Source organism: Hippoglossus stenolepis, chromosome 12 (genome assembly GCF_022539355.2).
Source record: "Hippoglossus stenolepis isolate QCI-W04-F060 chromosome 12, HSTE1.2, whole genome shotgun sequence".
Classification (NCBI taxonomy): Eukaryota; Metazoa; Chordata; class Actinopteri; order Pleuronectiformes; family Pleuronectidae; genus Hippoglossus; species Hippoglossus stenolepis.
Genome location: NC_061494.1, coordinates 8,743,643 through 8,765,573, shown reverse-complemented (window position 1 = coordinate 8,765,573; position 21,931 = coordinate 8,743,643). Strand labels below are relative to the sequence as shown.

The 21,931-nt window shown below is 44.1% G+C and overlaps 1 protein-coding gene across 4 annotated transcripts; it reads left to right on the top strand.

Moving 5' to 3' along the window:
- Positions 1-1,376: 1,376 nt before the first annotated feature.
- Positions 1,377-21,089, top strand: vit (vitrin). Of its 4 annotated transcripts, none has more exons than XM_035173281.2 (23): positions 1,377-1,679; positions 6,660-6,750; positions 6,938-7,003; positions 7,858-8,014; positions 8,110-8,243; positions 8,324-8,401; positions 8,797-8,985; positions 9,572-9,616; positions 10,047-10,085; positions 10,186-10,236; positions 11,148-11,210; positions 11,851-11,913; positions 13,954-14,028; positions 14,241-14,306; positions 14,728-14,790; positions 15,181-15,243; positions 15,445-15,492; positions 16,096-16,161; positions 16,894-17,041; positions 17,128-17,231; positions 18,063-18,289; positions 18,782-19,295; positions 19,652-21,089. In XM_035173281.2, exons 2-23 carry the CDS (start codon positions 6,717-6,719, stop codon positions 19,828-19,830), a joined length of 2,472 nt encoding a protein of 823 aa, XP_035029172.1. In that variant the 5' UTR covers positions 1,377-1,679; positions 6,660-6,716; the 3' UTR covers positions 19,831-21,089. The 4 variants fall into 4 exon arrangements, with proteins under 4 accessions (XP_035029172.1, XP_035029171.1, XP_035029173.1 ...); XM_035173280.2 differs by having other exon boundaries at positions 6,935-7,003; XM_035173282.2 differs by lacking the exon at positions 14,728-14,790 and having other exon boundaries at positions 6,935-7,003.
- Positions 21,090-21,931: the final 842 nt, after the last annotated feature.

The window sequence follows — 21,931 nt, the reverse complement described above, 5'->3', positions numbered from 1 at the left end:
TATCCACAGCATGGCTTCATGTGGAGTTCAACTTTGATGAACTTTGACACATCATGTAAAGACTCATGCACACTGGCCATGCACGTGCTGGTGTACATAGGAAAAGCTTGTTTCCTATATGCACATAAGCAGTTGTATCATTGTAAAATGTAGAATTTAACTGCACAACAGCTGTTAGCAAAGACGACAGGGTCAGCAGCGCTTTGTAATTGATGATCCATGTTGCGCTCTGCACTGGCAGCTGAGGCTAATGCCGGGTGTTTTCTTCCACAAAGGGGGTCATGTGATAGGAGCCTAACAAATCAGCGAAGGCTACGTCGCGACAGAAAAGACCCAATGAGCAAGCGGTTGTGATTGTCTACTACATCATTGTTTCCATCATCTCTGTTTCTGCCCGTCCAGACTAAAATGCAGCCTCAGAGTTTTCAAACTAAAACGGGACCAGCAGCGTTTCCAAACTTCTCCAGTTTTGCAGCTCTAAAAGAGGAGTACTGGAGGCCAGGCGTATCCGGAGGAGCATAGAAACGAAAACGTAGACGTGTGGATGTAGCCTGAATGGGTCTATTTTTACTCAACACTGTGAAAACTCTCCCGACAGGCCATGTGTGAGATGATTTAGGACAACGTCTTTCTGTTGACAAGCTTTCAGACTAATGTCACTGCTAAAAACACGATGAACAACCCTCAAATAGCAGCAGCTCTTTTTTCCTTTTCTGGCAACATCCCTGGGCAATTATCTTCTTGAGCCATGAAGGTTTTAATCTTTATAAAAAGTTCCTGAGGTGAGTTTTTCCTGGTTTCTGCAAAAACCATAATCACACACACAATGAGCTCTTTTACGGGATCCCTTAAGACCTTTAAATCAAAATGGCAGCTTCAGTCTAAACCATCCATACAACGGATCTTAGCAGTAGCTTGGGTGGCAATCTGCATAAACCAACAGGCTCTCCCTCTCTCTTCGTGTGTGTGTCTTTGTGCTCATGTACTGTATGCTACAGCGACACACAAACTCCAGAGTGACACTGGATGTGACTTGCAGTGTCTGTGTTTCCCAGACAGGTGTTGATTGGTTTGTTTGTTGGAAGAGGAGTGATTGCTGTGGTGAGAGTTCACACACTCCTTCCTTTTATTTCTCAGTCAGATGATGGGATGAGTGAGATGCAGAAAAGAAAATAAACACAGAATTGTTGCTCAGGTTTCCCTCCATTTGCACAAAAAGATGAAGCTCCAAAAGCCAATGTGAGGCAAATCGTCATCCTCCTGGGCATGCTCGAACCAAGGAAATATGTGTTGTTTTTTTTGCTGTCCTAGCGAAAAAAAATGTATCTGACAATCACACGCACACACACACACCCTGAAAGATGCGTGCACTCCTCTGCTGCAGGGTGCCAGCTCCCTGCATCCTCTCCTGATGGCCCCGGGTTACTGATCCTGCCCGGGTGAAGAGCTGAGAGGACTGAAGTGGGACGGGCAAAGAGAGGGGAAACTCTGGCCCCGTCCCGTCCTCCACTTTTAATGAGCGCTCCGATCATGCAGGAGTAAGAGTACCAGGTGGAGAAGCTCAGCGTTTCCACACACGCCCGCCGCAGTGAAAGAAGTGAGGTTTCGAGGGGGGGGGAATTACGCACGGAATTACCAGTTTTATTTGTGACGCCTGGAGGATTATTTGACTTTCGCAGGTAAGTTCACCTTCGTTGTCTCAGGGACACGATGGTTTGGAGAAACAGCTCCACACGTGAACTGGGGATTTTGAGTTGGCTGCTGCGTTGTGTGAATGAATCATTCAGTTTTTATATCACGCGTAATTGCGCGTAATAAGTGCCTATATTTTTTATCCAAGCTGATTTTTAGTCTCAATAGTCAGAGCTGTGGTGAATTTCAGTGAACATTACAGGAGGTTTCTGCGTTTTTAATTTTCATTAACTTTGCTTTCCTTTGCACTTCATGGCTCTGGTTCATGTCAGCTTCGGACGTGAGGTTTGACATTCTGCCCAAATAAGCGCTCTGTTGCTCAAATTCAGCGCCTGTTTCACTTTCTGTTTATTTTCCTATTTCTTTTGGTAAACAACTCCTTCCTCCCTCCATCAGTGAGGTTTCCAGCTGAATGAAGTTGGCCTTGTCATAACCATTCATACCGTAGGCGGCTTCTAATGGCTCATTTAAAAAGACAAATCTGTGGGAAATGAAGCTGTCAGGTTGCCTGTGCCTTTATTTGAAAGGATCCATTTTGCCAGTGTGCTCACTCTGACACCTCTGTGTGGTTTGACAGAGCCTGATTAAACTCAGGTGGTCTCTATACACTATGTCCATCTGCAGACTACACGCTCCAGCTTGCACCGAAGCCAGTGCCAAGAATTAAAGTAATTCAGCCTGTACTCTGCTCCATAAACAAACAATGTCCCAGCAGCAGCCCAAAAGGCTATTGAAGTGACCATGTAGAGACATGTTGGCTTCCCTGGGTCTGATCTCTCCAGTGGTTCTTTATCAAGTTGGCTCCTAAAAACACTTGGCACATCTCTCAAGCCTACCTTACGATTCTGACACCTGTGAATGCTGGGATTTAACACTCCCTGGCACAGGGTGTGTGTGGGTACTGTCTCCTTTCAGACGGGGCATCACTCAGAACCATGGTGGAATTAAGTCCTCAGCTGGTTATCATACTCAAATAATATCCGTCCCCTTTTGTGCTTTCCCTCGTTGTATTTTCACCACTCCAGACAAGGAATGTGAATGCGTGCTGCTGAACTGGAGACAGCTTGAAATACTGTCCTTGTGTTTTGCCTGAAGCTGCGTGTGCCACAAGTTCACCACATGGGACCAAAATAGAACGTTTTAAGGATAAAATGTGAAATAATGCTAATGCCCGAATGCTTCCAAGCACTTTCACAACAATGGTGCACCAGTCACAGGTGTGTGTGGTCTGCCCCATGTTTTGAGAACCCACTGCGTGCTGGCCTTTGATATACAGCTAGTGTACATCCTGTTTGCATTAGAGCCACCGTCTAACTGTGATGCTCCTGCCAGGTGTGATTTCCATCCTGCATTATCAGATTTCTGCTGCTCTCTGCAATCTGCCTGCAGGAGCTGAAAATGTTAATTTCGTTGCAACAGCAGGTCTTTTTTTGTGCAACTCGGCCTTGTGTAATCTTGGTTAAGGTTGTTTTGTGTGTGTAATCCACATTTTAGAGAGAGGGTTGTCCAGAATTGAATTGCATTTTTAATGCCTGAAACTATGTGACCTGTCTGAGCTGCTGGGCTCTCTACAAAAGCCTCTGCACAGAAACCTGCATCTTTGGAAGTGGCTGTCAAATGACTTTGATTTTTTTGTTGTTGTACATGTTCTCATAGTTAACCGTCAGCACGTTGATGGTTTGTTTGATCGGTGTCCCCACCCTGCTGAAATTAGATGTTTGAGCATCTCAGTATGGTGAAAAATGTATAAATATAAAAACAGGCCAGCTGAGAATGCACTGAAGGGACAAGCTTCGCATGCCTTATCACAAGTTTAACACAGGTGTAGTCAAAATATACAACACCCACACAATAGGTGACCCATCCACCCACCCTGTCTGGGGTTTATGGTAGCGGGGAGTCTGAAAGGCCTCACATATCAGGGCTTTCTACAAAGCGTTCTGATCATGTGATGTGTGAAGCTATCTCAGATCAGATCTGCTGTTTGTTTTTGGTTCATTTAGCAATGTGTGTGTGTGTGTTTGTGTGTGTGTGCGTGTGTGTGTGCGTGTGCCCTCAGGATCTATTATCTACTGTACAGGAAACTCCCCACAGTGTTTGTCAAAGGATATCATTTGCCCTGCAATGCGTTTCATTTCTCGGAGAAGGAGGCGTTTAGAGAACAGGCTGGAAAATACAGATTCAGAGGTTTTTCTTTGCACATTTCAATTTCACCTACAGTGATGTCCCTCTTCTCTTAAGGGAATCTTTAGAGGAACAGCATCAGTATAAACACACTTATTTTCCTCTTTCTTTTCCTCTCAACATTGGTGGAGCCTGATGCTCACAGTTAAGATTTCCTCGCTGGTGAAAGACAGATCAGATTTGTTGTTTGCTTTATCCAGTGGAGCGCACTGACTCACCTCTCCACCGCTGCAGGTCTGTCTCCCGCAGAGTAGATGTACATATCTGTCCCGGCTTGTTCCCAACCTCAGATTTCTTTCCCCCGCGAGGACAAATTGTAGTCCTGAATGTGCAGCAGGGATCTACCTGCTTGTCAAAGCACAACGCTGTGGAAAAATCATGTCAGTGCTCATGAATGTCAGATAAAAATGTGGAGCTGCATCAGGGAAAGTCCTTTCACTGCCAACTGCAGCTATATTACTATTCACCTTAACATTATTTGTTACTTTTGCAGTGTTTATTCTTAAAGTTTTCCATAATTACCACACAACAGGAACCTGATGCTGTTTAAAACTACAATAGAGAGCTGCACATGGAAATGGCTGATAGAGATAACACCCAGAGATCTTGTTCATTTACATCACTACACAGTTGTGTTTACCAGCCTGACATGACTGTATACCAGGGCAGTGCAGGATGTTATTGTATAAGAGACCACTGGTTATTCTCTCTTCATATTTTTGAAGAATTGTTTGACATTTTGGGAGAAAGATTTTGCTTTCCTGTTGAGAGTCTGATGAAAAGATCAGGGAAACATCTACCTTCACTTTGTCCAAACATGACCACGAGCAACACGCCAGCAGGGAAGAAAAGGTTGTTTTTGTTGTTGTTCCAGAAAATAAGTCAAACATACGTTTTTACACGGTGGTTTCAGTACAGATTAAACAAACAAGATGTAACATGTTAATTACTGAACATTAGAGGTGCCGTCAGGGGGATTTCGACACCTTTGGACAGATTCAGAATTGATGTTTCACATTTGCTAATGTGCTGCTGGCTGTACCTGCATATTTACTGTACAGACCTTAGAGTTATGTTGAAATTCTTTTATCTAGAGAGTGAATAAGTGAACTCAATGTTTGTGTCAGTCAACAGAGTTAATTTATTTCTGAAATATTTGATTCTAAGTTACAATTACTGACAATAAAATTGCAATAAAGCCGCCATGAAGTGTTCCATTTCTGTGTTCTGACAGCCGTGGCCAGAGGCATTCAAATTTTCAGGTTGTAAATCCGTCTGTTCCATTTACGTGAATGTAATACCTCAGGAACGCCTCCAGGGAATATCTTCCACTTTGGCACAAACATGCATATGACATGTTTTTGGTCACACATGAAGATTTCATACACTAATTATGACACAATTTCACACAACAGTAGTCATATTGAGGTAGGGCCTTTCCCTGCACCATGATTTACTCAGTGTGATTACAACCAGAGATCTACTAGTCACAAATAAGACAGGTGTGCAATTACGCTGTGTTTTCAGTCGTCCTTCTTCATATTGCTAACAGGCTGTAAATGTCAGTCAGAGCTGCATCACATGTGACCCTGCCTCAGAGGTCGTGTATGATCACATGTTCCCACTTGATCAGATTGAACCTGCTGGTGTGTGGCGGCAGTGACAGACGTGACGCCGCCCTCGTGGGAGGTACAGCATTCCTCTGTTAACAGGGAGGCCTCAGTCATCACCTTCTCTGGGAGCGAGCTCCGTCCCAGCACCCTGGCGCGCAGCGGGGCCTGGGGTGGCTCTCACGAATAGTCCACCCACCAGCCAGTGTAATAAGACGTGTGATTTAATACGGATAGTTATCACCAGGGCTGCCATCACGTCAACAGGTCTGGAGCGACATGTCGTCGACCCACTGGTGCTCTTGTTAATGCAGGCTTCGACTTTTAAATTGGAATGACAGACGCAGAGAGAAATGCTGAGTCTACTGTAAACATTCAGTACTTCAAACTGGGACCCTGCTTGATGTGGTTGTGGGTGTCCAACAAAAGAAGCCGACACAGTTCTCCATTCCTGACTCATTAAGTGATTTCTGTGTGTGCTGGCTAATTGAGTCTGACTCCACAGATAGAGGAGGGAGGACTGGGTCTCAGAACCCAGATGTTCATTGTTTAGCTTCTGGAAAAAAGGTTAAGACTTTTTATAGCCAACAGCAACTGATCTGATCCTAGAAGTAGAGGAGGCAATACAAGGTACGAAAGAGGTTTTCAAAATAACGATAATAATAATTATAATAATAAATTATATTATCCATCTTACAGGATATACATATCTTGGAACATGACAGCATAGATTTTAACAGCATTTTATCTATCTATCTATCTATCTATCTAACAGCACTGTTATTTCCAATAATTGATGTCCAAGTATGATATTATTCTACAAGAAATGAAATGAAATTGTGTAGTTAAATTAATATACATATGATAATATAAAAGATAATTATAAAAGTGATTATTTACTGTATTTGTAGCTTGTATAAATACAGAATTAGAAAACAAGCACCATAAGATTTTATAAAAATATTTAAAAAAAACTAAAATAAATTCTTCACATCCACTTCATGAGTCATTCAGCTCTTTGTGCAGGTCTATAGTCCATCTGCTGTGAATCCAGAAATCGCTGGAAAGTGTATCTCAGTGGCACAAGTTTATACTCACGTCAGACTTCACTTGAGGAAATTGGTTTCAGAAGATAATGATGAAATTCTGCTGCTCCTCCTCTCTCTCTCTAAGGTTGGGAGATTGTACACAGACACCCGGCTGACCTGCTCAACCAGCGCACCACCCATCATGATGAGAGCATCACTACCTGCCATCTGCCTCGGTGAGCGACCACTCTGTCTCTCTGCAGGAGGACGCTGCTTTTACATAAAAAAATAATCATATTTCCCCAAAAATACTCCGGCTGCTACTGTATTTACCTCTGAATCTCTTTTCTGTCTGTTGCACACGATGATCATGACGTCTCTTTGTCTGATATTTATGTGAAACCCCCTCTGCCTCCCCAGCAGTGCTCCTCCTGTCCTGTGGTTGCTGGGCTAAGCCGAACGGATCAAAGAACAAGAAACCAAAGCAAGGTGACATCAGCAACTATCAGGCCTCTAATCTCCATCACTCCCAGTGCTTCTGTGTCCTCTGACTCTCTGCACTGCAGTCAACTCGCTTCAAAAAGGCTTCATTGTGAAAAACCTTACAGCATTTATTTATGGGCTGGAAACAAAAGTCATCTTATGATACAAAATTATGTTGAACAACTGTTGAACACTTTCTGTGTCTGTTTGCACTCTTTAGAGTTAATTTATGTTAAAATTGGGCTGAGCTTGGTTACGGCGTTTGTTTGTTTTTCTTTCTGTTAGTTAGCAGCATGACACAAAAACTACTCACTGATTAGCACCAATTGTGGGAGGATGTGGGATGGGTCATGGAAAACCCCATTAAACTTTGTTGTGGCTCTGGATCAGGGGGTGGACCCAGGATTTTTTTTTTCATTTTCGTTAACATTGTGAGATCTGTTTTTTTAAATAATAATATAATAACAATAAATGGATCTTGATGAAAAAAAACAGGCACATTTAGGGAACTGATATATACGAGTGTGTGAAATTTGGTGCAGCTTGATTAAATATAAGGGGACGGTTGGGCCTTGGTGGGGGTGTGGGCTCTGTTGTTAGTTTGTGAGCAGGATTATGCCAAGACACAAAAGTGATTTGCACCAAAGTTGGTGGACGGATGAGGCCAGATTCCTGAAAGAACTTATTACATTTTGATGCCAATAAGGGGCTGATCCAGGAATTTCTTTTTAATTTCTTTAAATATTTTATGACAAATAATTCTTTTTTTTTTTCTTTTGTATTTCTATAATAAGAATGGAATCTTGACCTGTATAAAATCCTGTCTTTAACCATATTGCTCTCCCTCCTCCTCCCTCCAGTTGTTCCAGACATAGAGTGTGATGTCAGAGCGGGAAAGATCAACCTCCCAGAGTTCATAGCCAAGTGTCCTGCACAGTGTAAAGAGACAAAGCAGCAAGTCTACGGGACGGGGGTGTTCGCCTCCATCTCCAGCATCTGCAATGCAGCCATCCACAAGTAAACAGGGGGGCAATGAACGTGAAGCAAAGTTTGTGTGAGGGACAGAACTGACCACTAATCATTATAGCTGATATAAATGTTTGCGTCCACAGCGGCGTCATCACCAACTCAGGAGGAAAGGTGATCGTGAGGAAGATGGCCGGCCAGAACATTTACAAAGGCAGCAACTCCAACGGGGTGCGCTCTCTGTCTCTACCAAAGTGGAGGGAGTCGTTTGTTGTCTCAGGTAATAAACAAACAAACAACATTGATCGTAGCTCTGTAGAATAAACCCTCCCGCCAACAGATGGCTCTGTTGTGTTTCAGTGGGGAAACCGAAGAAGGGAGTCATCTACCCGTCAACTCTGGACTATGTCCCTTCAAGACCAACCTACGTGAAGACAAGTGAGAGGAGGGTCATTTCTACACTCTGATATTAATCTTTAATGTGATTATGAGTTTAGGTGCAGGGCCTTTATTTTGTCAATGAGAGGGTTGATAGATGCTGAATGTTTCACAAACTGATTAGGACTGATTTGGGGATTTTCAAAATCAAGAGATTGTTTCTTGAGACTTGTTTCACACTGAAATAGTTCCCAGACTTAGACATGCATAGGCCACCAGATCGGGGATTTCCGGGACAAACAGTTACTCGATAGACGTCCCTGTGCATGTTGAACTTCGCTCAGGTTGAGTGAGGAGTCGGAGCTCTGCAGTCATGGTGGAGAATGTCAAGAATGCTCTTCCTCCCTACGCATCCATCTACTACACGACCGCCTCCATCTGTCGTCTCCTCGCAGGTCAGAAGGAGGCCAAATCCCCTGCGACCACCACGCCGCTGTCGACCACACCTGAACCCACCACGACTACAACACCTGAACCCACTACCACCACCACACAGGCTCCGACCACCACCACCACCACAACACCTCCGCCACCACCCACCACTACCAAAGCTCGAGCTGCTGTGCACAAAGTCAGGGATGCAGGTACAAAAACCCACCTCACCCACATGTCGTTGTTGCATACATACAACAAGCTAACTCTTTCTCCTAAATCAATGGATCCATGTATGACATGTGGAGGATTGTGTATTTACTCGGATGCAGTAGGCTGTTAAGGATCCAGTAAAACCAATCCACGCAGAAGATCCACTGCAGCCCGTGTGCCGTCTGTAGCTGAGATCAAACTAACAACTTTAGCTGCTTTTAACTGGAATCAGAGTGATGAAAACTAATGTTTGGGGCTGGTAATTACAAGTCACGGCTGCAATTCCAACAAATTACCGCTGGTCCTTGAGTTGGCACCCTGCTGTTCAGGTGATCACCAGACCTTTGATCGTTTTTATGAGACAAAAACGTTATCAGGCGGTAATCGCTGCGAGTCATTTGCCCCGTTTTGGATAGAAACACAGCGACAGAGGGTAGACAATGCCGCAGTATCTCAAAGGTATGTGTGTAAATGAAATGGGCTGTGTGCCAGACAACCTCCCAACCATTTCTGTCTCCTTCATTTTCTGAAACATTATCTCTCTCGTCTCCATATTGGCGCCCCATCTGTCTTTCTTCTATCTAGGCAGCAGTCACCCGTACCTTGCCTCTGTGGCAGCGGCAAGTTCAAGTAAGTGGAGCAAAGCAAATGGGGGTCAACATTGTAGGGTTTTTTTTGGTGGCATGAAGTGGTGCTGTGGTGTTGGTTAACATCAGGGTGGGCAGGAATATGAGTTTACCTGAAGCATGGGGTGTTTACTTCACTTCAGGCTTTTGAGAATAGCGGGCATCGGGATTTATTACATTTTGTGTGTTTAAAGTTATCGTTGGTCCTGAATCAAAGCAAGTTTGTCAATATCAAAGGAACAACTTGTGTATTTTAAGTGAAATCAGTTCAGTTCACTTGTTTTAAGCTAAAAACTTAAAACAGTAGGACCATGACCTGGGATATAAGCAGATTCTTGAACAAGAACTATTGAAGTTAGTATTTCTGTAGCTTATTTAAATGTCACCAACGATTATCTTTTCTAAATTTGCCCCACATTGTGTGATTGGTATAGGGAAGACACAAATCAGTCAAGGAAAGAGTCCCGGCCAAGGTATGTCGATCCTCTCACTGATTCTGCAGCTCATGGAAAAATTCCTTTACACCAAAATACAGCGATTCAAGTTGAACTTAACAATGGCATTTCTTCAAAGTATTCAGAGGAGGTGTCTATCCGAATAGATTTCCACAGCGTACCAGTGCAGGTAAACCAAGCTTTAATCTCCCTGTGTCTTTTTTCATTCTACCTTTTCATAGACTGAAATTGACTCCACATGTACATTATCTTTTTTTTTCTTCTTTCTGTACTGATACACTTAAACTCTGCATGGCGTCTCTGTTCTGTCTCTGCGCAGCTGCTTTAAACACTGCTAACAGTAGAAGGAAGAAGCACTTTCTGTGTTGTTACTGTCAAATTCACTGAAATACAGGATTCAACTACTGTATGTTCACTCTGTGTTAGCAAAGCATTTATTACCTCTGGCAAGGAGGTTATGTTTTCATATGTGTTTGTTGGTTCGCAGGATTATGCAAAAGTTACTCAACAGATTAGCATGAAACTTGATGGAGGAATTAAATACTCTTTGAGAAACCAAGCAACATTTTAAAAAATTCTAGCAACGTTAAAGTGAAATTTCTTTCCTGGACCTTCCCCCTGATCATTCAGATGAGTAGTTTTTGTGTAATCCTACTAACAAACAAACAAATGCAGATGAAATTATAACTTCCTTGGCAGAGGTAATGAACTGGGAATATTTTTTTCCTCTAAACTATTAGTCCTCATGTTATATTATTTTGCCTGTTTAGTCAATATCACAATTAATGTAAAGGAGAAACCTGTTAATCTTAATTCAGGCACTGATCACATTTGCTCTACAGATCTGATTTACAGTTTCGCTCTAAATATATATATGTTCTTCAATCATTACAAAGAGAGGACATCATATCGTTACTGTGAAATGTGTCAAAGTCATCATAAAGGCTTTGCCATCATATATATATAAATAATAAATTCATAGATTTAAACGATATTAGTCTTTAATGTGCAGCTGAAGATGAACTGAATGTTATTTGATGTTTTCTCATCGTGTCATCGTTCCCCAAACTCTGGTCCCAGGTCTGCGCAGACAAGAGGCAGGGTCAGCTATCAGGAGACAGCTATCTTCTCCAGTCGGCCCAGGTCAGCCTCATCAACAAGACACACACACACACACACACACACACACACACACACACACACACACACACACACACACACACACACACACACACACACACACACACACACACACACACACACACACACACACACACACACACACAGAGTTACAAACAGGCAGACAAGGTGGGACTGACAGGGAATGTGGGTCAAGGGCAGAAGGGGAGGTAGATGTCTTTGTTGGAACAAGAATCCAGGAGACGTAGGCTGCTGTAAGTCTGACCCTCATGTCCACACCCATAAGCCCCTGCGATCCCAAACCCCGGGGTCACCACTAATCCACTCCATCAAGCATCTCCGCTAACATTCCTTTGACGATGGCCGCTGCTCTCTGTCATCAGGCACATCCTCTCATTCATGTTTTCATTTTCCAAGATGAAACGAGGCAAGCGAAGCTGACTTAAGGCCTGTAAATATTCCCGGCATATATCCCTTTTGTTTTTGATATCATGCTGCGGTGAAATTGCCTTCAGCTTTGCTCAAAGCGAAACAGCTGGGCTTGTGGATGGAGCCCTCCCGAGACCTGAAGCTCTCTTTTGTCCCCCTTCTCCCTCCTTTTCCTCTCTGCTCCTATCTGCCTGTTTCTCATTGCTACAAACAGCTTTTAACAGGGTTCAGCCAGCCCAACCCGAGCGGACTCCAACCATGAGCCAGTCCAACCCCAGTAAGTATCTCCAGATCCTGACACGAGAATCTTTAAAGGGCGAAGGCAGGCACACACACACTGACGTGGACATTTTGATGGGTCTGATCAAACGGCTGCAAAACCTTGGTGGAAATGTTATATCAAGCTGCACTAATGTTTACCCTCTGTGGGGATGCTGTGTTTCAATGCATAGCCAGTCTTCTATAAAAACGACGGGCGGGAACACAAGCTGATACTCGACTTTCACTGTACCGGGCAGTGAAATCGGGCAGTAAGTACATGGATATGCCTCAAAGATGAGTGATGATGTGGTTGTCCTGCATTCATCTTGTACCATATCTCTAGGATGTGTGAGACGATAATGAGCCCTGGACTATCTCCTTCAGATAAGACCACGATGAGAAACCTGCTCTGTCAGTACTGTAATAGCATCTTATGACAGATCCCATCTGGTCTGGCCTCTTCGCCTCCCTTGTAAGTGCTTGGAGAGAGGGAAAGTGAGATGAAAGCAGCAGCAAGCAGCAGCAAGTGGCCCTGTGCTGATCCCAGAGAGAGAGACGCCGGATCTGGTCCACAGCGCTGCAGGATCTGGGTCCACTCTGCAGCCTGTCAGGAATAGAAAGCTCTCTCGCCATTCAAACCAGGCGAGGTTTGGCCCACTGAGGAATGCGCTCCTGTTTTTGCTTCCCTGGAATGCAAAACCATGGATCCCTATAATAAGACAGCACTATATCTATTTAAATGATGGATACTTGCAGTAAAATGCAGTGTGAGCCGTTTCCAGTCAGGGCATCATTTATCTGACCAGCTTGTGACTGTAGAAACACATGTTACAGAAGAGAAGGGAGAACAGCTTTTAGATAATAATGGGATGTTTTATTGATCCCCTTAGAGAAATTCTTTATGCTTGAGGTCAGAGGTCAGAGGCCAGGATCAGTTACACAGCAGCGCCCCTGGAGCCGGCAGCTCTTCAGTGTCTTTCTCAAGGACACTGCAGCCGGGCGGGTGGATGCTCGGAGACGTTAGAGGTCTGAACTCTGATTTATGAGTTGAAGGGGTCTTCTCCCCAGTCACTCTGCCACCCGGCGGCCAAGAACAGATGTTTAATTTTATTGCTCAGCCTTCTGGAAATGTTACGATCCAGTTTAGCCTTGCTTTTGTTGTGAGATGTGACTACTCGACAACCACAAGAGATCCACTTGTTTGTGTGTTTTACAGACACTCCCTCAGACATATTGTAGCCTGAGTTACAACTCGAGGTGAGGATCATATCCCTGATCCCAGTCTGACCTTGTGGCCGAGGTGAACAGTGGCTATGACCTGAGAGTTAAACTGAATCCTTTTTAAAGCACCTGTTTCATCAGAAAGAGCAACATTGCTGTCTGCTCTACAGCGCTGGGTCTTTGACCAGCATCAGATAAGACTAATCTCTGCGTCCCGCTATCTACACTGTCCCTGGTTTGACACCAGCTTTAGAATAATACTCCCACGCTCCACTGGGCTGCTGGCTGGGCTCTCCCGGCCCGACCCAGTCAAAAGCACTGGCTGCCACTGGATGGGAACCTTAGAGCCCGGGCTGGGTGTTTTTGTAAGCTACACTGCAGGGAGGGGTCAGCCGAAGTGTGTTGTCATGGCTCAGTTAGTTTAGGACGGATGAGATGCACTGTTATGGTCCTCTCAGCTGTGCAGGCTTCTACAGTTCAGGTGCAACCTGTAGCCATGCAAGAGTCTGATTGATTAAACTGCCAGCCACGTCGAAGTAAAACTTTGAGTCCATGCGAACAAGTTGTGATGCCAGGAGCAGCCCTTGGAGAACTCAAAACAAATGAGAAACACATTTACATAGGTTTCCCTCTGTGTCTCTAGTCTGCAGGTAGAAAGAGAAAGGCTCAACTGAAAGAACCTTTAGCCGCTTAGTGACTGTCTCTGAGTGACAGACTGTACGTGTGGTGTCTGAACGCCGCGTGCATACCCCACTGACAATGTGGCGGGTTTAGTGGAGGTCACAGGCACTATTCTCCTGAGCACCAGCTTTTCTAATCTTCCCACTCTGCACAGCTTTTCCCAGAAGGGATTGGGCGGCCCCCTCCCTTCCTCGTCCCGATTGGTTCCCTGGAGCACGACGTCCATCAGGTATCAAAGAAATGGTCTTCGTTCTTTAGCAAATCTTAAACGCAGGGGTTTTGACAAATGCTCAACAAACTACCTGTGATAAATGTTGTGATTTATTAATCCAGTGCCAACAGTAACATTTTAGAGTTGTCACCTACAGTCAAAATGATCAGGGCTACATTAAAACCTTGAATGTAACCCTGATGCCTCCACCTTCTCTGCTGTACGTTCAGATGTTAGCTTTGCAGCTCCAGACTCAGGATACACATGGAGCGAGACTGACACACCTGAGACCGGCGGTAAGTCGACCTCCCTCTGGGACTGCACGTGACAGTTTGGTGTGTGCTGCCCCCACTCACTGTGGCAGGGTACTACACTCTGTCTCCATTTAAGTTGCATGTGCATGTCTGTGTGACTGATACAGTTTGGTATCTGCCAAACGTGTACTGTGTGTGTTGAATTGGCTCCACATGTAAGTACATGCAGTGTCTCTCAGGCGTTTACATGCCATCTGCCTGCCATGTGAGAAACTCCTGTAGATGGCATGTGAGAGATGAGAGAGACTCAGCGAGGTGATGATTGTGCACAAAGCCGTGGTTTTCACTGGTGTGGGATTGGTTGGGGGGAACTTGTGACCAATCACAACCATGGAAATGTGTGCTTTTTCTGTCTGAAGTTCATTGTAGGAACACTAACAGGTTTCAAAACCTCCTCCTCTAGCTCGGGATCACAGGCCTGATATCTCAGAGTATGAGCGCTGGTATTATAACTTTGGACCGCACCGTAAGTGTTCTTCTATTCTCTTTTCTGGGAACTAACAAGTCCTGTGGATTATGTTGAAATGTCAATGTTTTCTTTCAGTCATGCCCACTGTTTATGCTATTCCTCTTTCATTTGGGGTTTAAATTAATTGGGTTGTGTCATTGTCTTTTGTACTCTTGGTTTGAAATATCCATTAGTGTTTCTTTAATTATTGTTGTAACACCTGTAACCTGTGAAAGAAGTAATCTATGCCTGAGCGGCTGAGCCATTGCCAGCTGCACCACAGAAATACTGCCACACATCCAATAAACACAATGTAGAGTCAATGGGAATTGGCTGTAATTCCATGATGTCTTTACATTTGTTTCACATGTGTCTGTCATCACTGACTGATCCTGTCGTAACTTTTAGCTCCACGATCCACTGACTCAGATGTTAACCATAAGACGCCAGTGGATGCGACCCATACTCGAGGTGAGCAGTGGTTACCATGGCTACAAACATCTGTTTCTATGAAGTGTTAGGTGTTGGCCCGGACACAAGTATTGCAACATTTTCAATTTATCACAAAAAGAAATCTACCTTTTTAGCATAGCTGCCATGGTGAGTGTTGTTGTTAGTTGAGGTACTTGCAAAATTTGCTAACGTCGAGCTTGTATGATATCATCTATGCAGTGGAGCCAGTGGATGCCTGGAAACCAGAAGCAAACATTTATGAATCAGGTAAGATAGTCTGTGCTGCAACACGCTCCTCCTCCTCCTCCTCTTCTTCCTTTTCTCTGGCTCCAATACGACTCACTTTGCCAGTAACTCCCCATGTCTGACTGTAAGTACAAACCAAACCGAGGCCGCCCAAGCAAAAGAATCTGGGTTTTCTGCTCAGCCTGTAATTGAAGGGATTTTGCAGTCAAAGTCAAATGGCATGGTTGCCTGCGGATAAAATCATTTCCTGTTTGGCACCGTTTCACCACAACAAAAAACTGGTTTTGTTTTGGATCTTTGTAAAGTGGGCAGCTGCAAATCTAACGTGTACATTTTAACAGTCAAACTTTCAGGTTGTTTCTGCCAGAGTTGACCTTTTCTCCTGGTTTGTAGTAGTTGAAAATTGGAAGTTGGCCTTAGATGGTGAAAAAGCTGTTGGTGAGATGATACACAAGCATCATCTCACCAACAGCTTGACACAAGTCAATGATCGTTCATTTTCATTTTTCGGGGAACTATCCCTTTTAAGGGCACAAACAGTCGAGTGAAATTTATAAAAATGTATTCTCCATATTATGAGATTAAGAGTAAATCTCTTTTAAAGATGTGTTTCTTAATTTTCAGGATTCGGCACAAGGGAGCAAGAACCTGCACCAAGAGCCCCTGAGCCTGCGCCACAGGGAGACCCAAGTAGGTCCCACATGCATCACATGCAAGCTGCCATGTGTGAAATTAATATTTGGCTATTGCAATTTTTACCTCTGCCAGGGAGGGTATGTTTTCATCAGCCTTTCTTTGTTAGTTAGCAGGATTACCATAAAACTGAAGGATGTGATATGGGTCAGAAAACAACCTTTATTTTTTTACTTCCTTTAACATTTTCTCAAGAGAATAATTCATAGATCTTGATGAAAAAAATCAGACATGTTTAGGGGATCAGTTTTTAAAATTGGGTGCAATTTGGTGTGATCCAGATCTAGTGAATTTAAATGTGGTTTCATAAGAGCCCTGTGTCAGAGGTAAGCACTGTAATGATTGACATTCTAGTTAAAGGAGTCATTGCCTTAGGGTTTGATAATCCCTGTGAGGTCATTAAAGTGTCCCCATGGCAAGATCTCTGACAAAGATACCCTGTAATTATTTATTCCTGTAAACAAATGGGTTTACGTTCAGTGTTTCCCATCGAACACAATGTGTGTATCCTTTTGGTCTCACAAATGGTACTGAATGTATTTGATGCATTGATTGCATGAGTTTTCAAAAATCAGTGGAAGAGCCTGAAGCTGTTGGCAGACATGTGTGTCATATCACCCATGTGCTTGTGTGCATGCATACAAAAAACAGGGGCCCACTGGGGCAAACCTGGCTCATGCATTACTCACTGAAACTGCTGTGACCTTCTGGTGTGTCCTGTTCCTGCAGACTGTAAGGTGGACCTGGTCTTCCTGATGGACGGCAGCTGGAGCATCGGGAAGCGGCGTTTTAAGATCCAGAAGGACTTCCTGGCTGAGGTGGCTCAGACCATCAACGTGGGCGTAAATGGACCCATGATGGGCCTCATCCAATACGGGTAACCTGCCTTCCCTTGTCGTGTTATTACTTACCATTGATAGATGAGGAAAAGATAATGTGATTGCCTTATGTCTTTGTCTGAAGAGACGACCCCGTGACGGAGATCAGTCTGAAGTCTCACTCCAACTCCAGAGAGCTGAGGTCGGCCGTAGATAAGATTGTTCAGAAAGGAGGCCTCTCAAATGTGGGTGAGTAACCGGCTGTTAGGCTGCCAGCTGCAGTAAATGCCTACAGACACAAGTGTGAAAGTGAAAGGGCTGCAGTTATCACGTTGGTTTACTACCCAGGCACATTTTCGCATGCAAGGATAGAATTAAGTCTAAATTTGCTGCGAGACGCTGCTGGATAAATTACAGTCCTGCTCCCGTAAGTCATGTTTTTCCTACTGCTCTGACCAAAAAGCTTTTGGCTTCACCAGCCCGGGGGGGTGAAGCCTGCTCTGGTCGGTGCGTCAGCGTGCACCCACTGTCTTTATAACTTGCTAACTATTGCATGTTGATACAAATATGGGTTATTTGGGTAGGAAGTGCTCTCTAATCAGAAAACAATGCGAGCGGATGTAAAAGCATCTACGGAGTCCTCCCTGGTGCCCGCATTGTTCAAACCACTAACAAGACTAAATGATAGGATATCACAGTTTGAGTGATAGAATAAAGCGATGCACTCACAATAGAGATGTGTGTATTTTTGTGTACTAAATACACAGGGTGCTATGTTAAGGTTTTCTTGGCAAACAGGATTTTTTATAGAAGGATGCTTTTTTACATTTTGGTCAGGACAGCTCCCTAAAAAATATTTTTTTACATAATGGACACATATGAACAGTATTTATTTTAACAGTAAGTATTTTTTTGTTTCATTTGATTCTCAACAGTATCTATGTATTTTAATTCATGTGATGAGTAAAGACTTTGTGAATCACAGATTAGTTTGATTCGATAGATTCATGCCTCCGTTTCCACTACTTGCCTTTTCATGCAGTTTAACCGTCTCTCTGCTGCCCTCTGGTGTCCCAACAGGAAAGGCCCTCTCCTACATCAACAAGCAGTACTTCAGTGATGTCAATGGAAACCGTGGAGCGGCCCCCAACGTGGCCGTGGTGCTGGTGGACGGCTGGCCCACAGACAAGGTGGAGGAGGCCTCTCGTCACGCCCGGGAGTCTGGCATCAACATATTCTTTGTCACCATCGAGGGCGCCGACGACAATGAGAAGCAAAACCTGGTCGAGGCCAACTTCGTTGACAAGGTGGAGTATGGTCAGAGTGCTGGCTGTTGCCCTCCTATATCTCTTGCTGATCCAGTTGCTGCCCTTCTCGGACTCATGACTCAGCTGAATCTGAAAAACACACGACACATATTCCATGTGATGTTAAATTATGACCACTGCACATAAGCATCCATAAATCTGGCTTGAAATCATAGGGAAAAGGTGGCACAATAATAAACCAGAACTTGCCTGAAAATCAACATGTATATTATATAGGTAATCACCAGTATCACAGTAATGCAGTGATGGTTGTCTGTATTTCTTTGGGTACAGTGCAGACTAGAATGGCAGTCAGAAGTAGAAAGGCTCAACGGGCCCCGGAAATTCTCCACCAAACCCGTCATCTGTTCATCTGAAACTATGAAACCACATTTAAATCCACTAGATCCAGATTTGAATGTGTCCGAGAGGTTTGTCAGTGCTTCAGTCAAACATACCGGTTTGAAACTCACTTTGTCCTGCACCCCACAGGCCGTGTGTCGGACAAACGGCTTCTACTCCCTGCCTGTGACCAGCTGGTTCGCCCTGAGGAAGGCCGTGCAGCCCCTGGTGAAGAGAGTGTGTGACACGGACCGCCTGATGTGCAGCAAGACCTGCCTCAACGCCAACGACATCGCCTTTGTCATAGACGGCTCCAGCAGCGTGGGGACAGGCAACTTCCGCACGGTGCTGCAGTTCGTGGCCAACGTCACACGGGAGTTTGAGATCTCCGACACGGACACGCGGGTCGGAGCTGTGCAGTACACCTACGAGCAGAGGCTGGAGTTCGCCTTCGGCCAGTACAACAACAAGGGCGAGTTGCTGAACGCCATTAAACGCATCAACTACTGGAGCGGTGGGACCAGCACCGGTGCCGCCATCACCTACGCCGCAGAGCAGCTCTTCAGCAAATCCAAACCCAACAAACGCAAGATTATGATCGTCATTACAGATGGCCGCTCCTATGATGACGTCAGGGCGCCTGCACTGGCTGTCCATCGCCAAGGTCAGAGGTTAACCACAACAGAATCTGAAAAAGAATAAGAGATATGGTCAATACATATCAACTTCACTCAGTCAAGTAAAAATAACAAATGATCATATTCTGAAAAGATTTTTTTTGGACTACTTAACTCTTTACAACTTTAGGATTAACACTTTGACCCAGAATCAACAATGCAATTATACAAAAAGGTTGTTAAGTGTGTGTTTGTGTGTGTCAGTTAACAGTGAGGTGTCATGCAGCTGTGACAAACACATGTGAGGCCTGTGTATTTGTGGGTGTGTGTGTGTGTGTGTGTGTGTGTGTGTGTGTGTGTGTGTGTGTGTGTGTGTAATCCTCTGTCCCGCCCTGTGATGCAGGTGTGATCGCCTACTCCATCGGCATCGCCTGGGCCGCCCAGGACGAGCTGGAGTACATCGCCACGGACCCCGACAAGGAGCACTCCTTCTTTGTGGACGAGTTCGACAACCTCTACAAGTTTGTGTCCAAGATCATAAACAACATCTGCCAGGAGTTCAACTCACAGCCCAGGAACTGAGGACGGACGCACGGGCGGGTGTTAAGAGGGACGTCCCGATCATGGGCCTGACAGGACGCTGATTGTAAATTTACTCACTCTGTTGCCCAGATGGTGGAGCTGGATTGGCTGCAGCTCCCCCATGGTTTGAACGGGGAGGGGATAGGTTTCGAATTTAGGTGAGGATTGTGTGTTTTGGTCGAAAACAAATCTTAAAGTGAATCAGCATTTGGTCCCAAACGGTGCTAAAAAGTAAAGACACAGTGACATCGTAACATCTCATGTGGTCCCAGTTGTTCTCTCTCGGTGCCTTTAAGGAACAGGATTCCTGAACGTTTAAAATGACGGTACCACTCTTTAACGAGACACCTTTTATAATAGGTCTGTAAGTTGTTCTCTTTTACCTCAGTAAATAGATTTCTAATGCTCTGACGGTCAATAATAAATCATTTATATGGTGTCATTCCCCATTTAGCATGAAACTCCAGACTTTATCATGCAAACCCTCAATGTAGTGTTTGACCTTTGACCCTCTGGAGAGAAGCTGCAGAACATCTGGAACAAAATTCATCTGTCAACAACTGCTGAAAGGATTTAATTTTCTCAAATGTCAACAAACGATGTATATTCAATAATAAAGTCCTCATGAACAACTTACAGACCCCTCATAGCAGGTGCCGTATAAAGAAGTGGTACCAGACTAACAGAAGCTGCCTAAGTGGGACATGGTGCTTGCAGAGAAATGTAGACTTTAAAGCATGCCTAGCACTTCCTCTTCTGGCTTAACATACTTCATAAACTTAATAATACGGTGCTTTTTATACACTTCTCTGTGAAGAGGATATTCTTTCTTAGAAATGGTGCATTTTGATCTTCCTAAGAGGAGAGACTTGTTAGTAGGGACATTGTTAAAGTTCCTCTGTACGACATTGATGCTGATATACGAGTGGCAGGTGAGAACGAGGCTCTTGTGAGTCGGCAACATGGAGCGAGGAAGTGGACCCGTGCGAGCGGTGAGGAGAGAGGAGCTTGTATATCTTTGTGCGGAGCGACGGCAGATTGAACGCCATCCATCCCGTCACTCTTTGTTTTCTAATCGTGTGGCTGCTTCTAACATCGCAGGCGTTTCTCTTTTGTTTGAAGAGTATTTATGATTTTCTCTGTCGTGTCCTGTTTGTACATATGCATATTAAAAGCCTTTCGCTATTAATGTTCAGATAATTGATCAATGTTTTTTTTTGCAATTTTTAATAAAATAAAGAAAATGAAGAGAAATTAAAGTGGCTGTTTTCCTCCTGAATCTTTTGTTGACGACACACAGACACGACACATATTTTTCCGATTCAGTGCGACGTTCACAGGATAAAATTCTATGATGACCATTGCAAATAGTCGGCCATTAATCTGCCTAGAAAATAAAGGGAAAGAGGTGCATCATAATACACAAGACCTGGCCTGAGAATCAATACATATTAATCAGTGTCAAAGTGATGCAAGGGCAGTGCTCTTACATTCTGCACTAAATCACTCACTTTCGTTTGGACATTGTTATAAAACTATTAAAAGATGCAACTGTTGATTCCCTACAGAATCCACATTATCTCAGCAACATTTTGGTGGTAGTTAAAGGTTTCTGGCTCTTTTTGTTACTGTACAGCAGCGTAAAAAGCCTATACCTTTTTTTATTTATTTGGATCGGTACCAAATTATACACACTGATATATCATTGATTTTTATCATCTAGATCCATGCATTATTCCATCAGAAATTGGTGGAATCCTCTTGATAAAAAAGATCATGGATGCATCTTTTTGTCCTGATCCTCACCAAAACTGTGTGGGTTCTTTCTTGGACTATGCATCATTCTTCTATCAAATTCCGTGGACATCTGTAGAGTAGTTTTTGCGTTATCCTGCTGATAAACAAAGACGGCTGAAAATAGAACAAATAAAGGCTAAGAAAAAGCAAGGTTTAAGTTGTAGGCCCATGGAATGAGTCAATGAATCCATGAGAATTGTCTCGATTTTACAGCTCAGACTCTGAAAACCTCCTGATCTGCACCGACGATCACGTTTGTTTTCTGCAAGTTAACAAACAGTTTCGTCAAATGAGCGACATCAGA

Excerpts from the sequence above, each read along its gene's own strand:
- vit (XM_035173280.2), top strand. The coding sequence starts at position 6,717 with ATGATGAGAGCATCACTACCTGCCATCTGCCTCG. Across the intron at positions 15,493-16,095 it reads AGCAAACATTTATGAATCAG|GATTCGGCACAAGGGAGCAA; the intron begins GTAAGATAGTCT and ends CTTAATTTTCAG. Across the intron at positions 17,232-18,062 it reads AGGAGGCCTCTCAAATGTGG|GAAAGGCCCTCTCCTACATC; the intron begins GTGAGTAACCGG and ends GTGTCCCAACAG.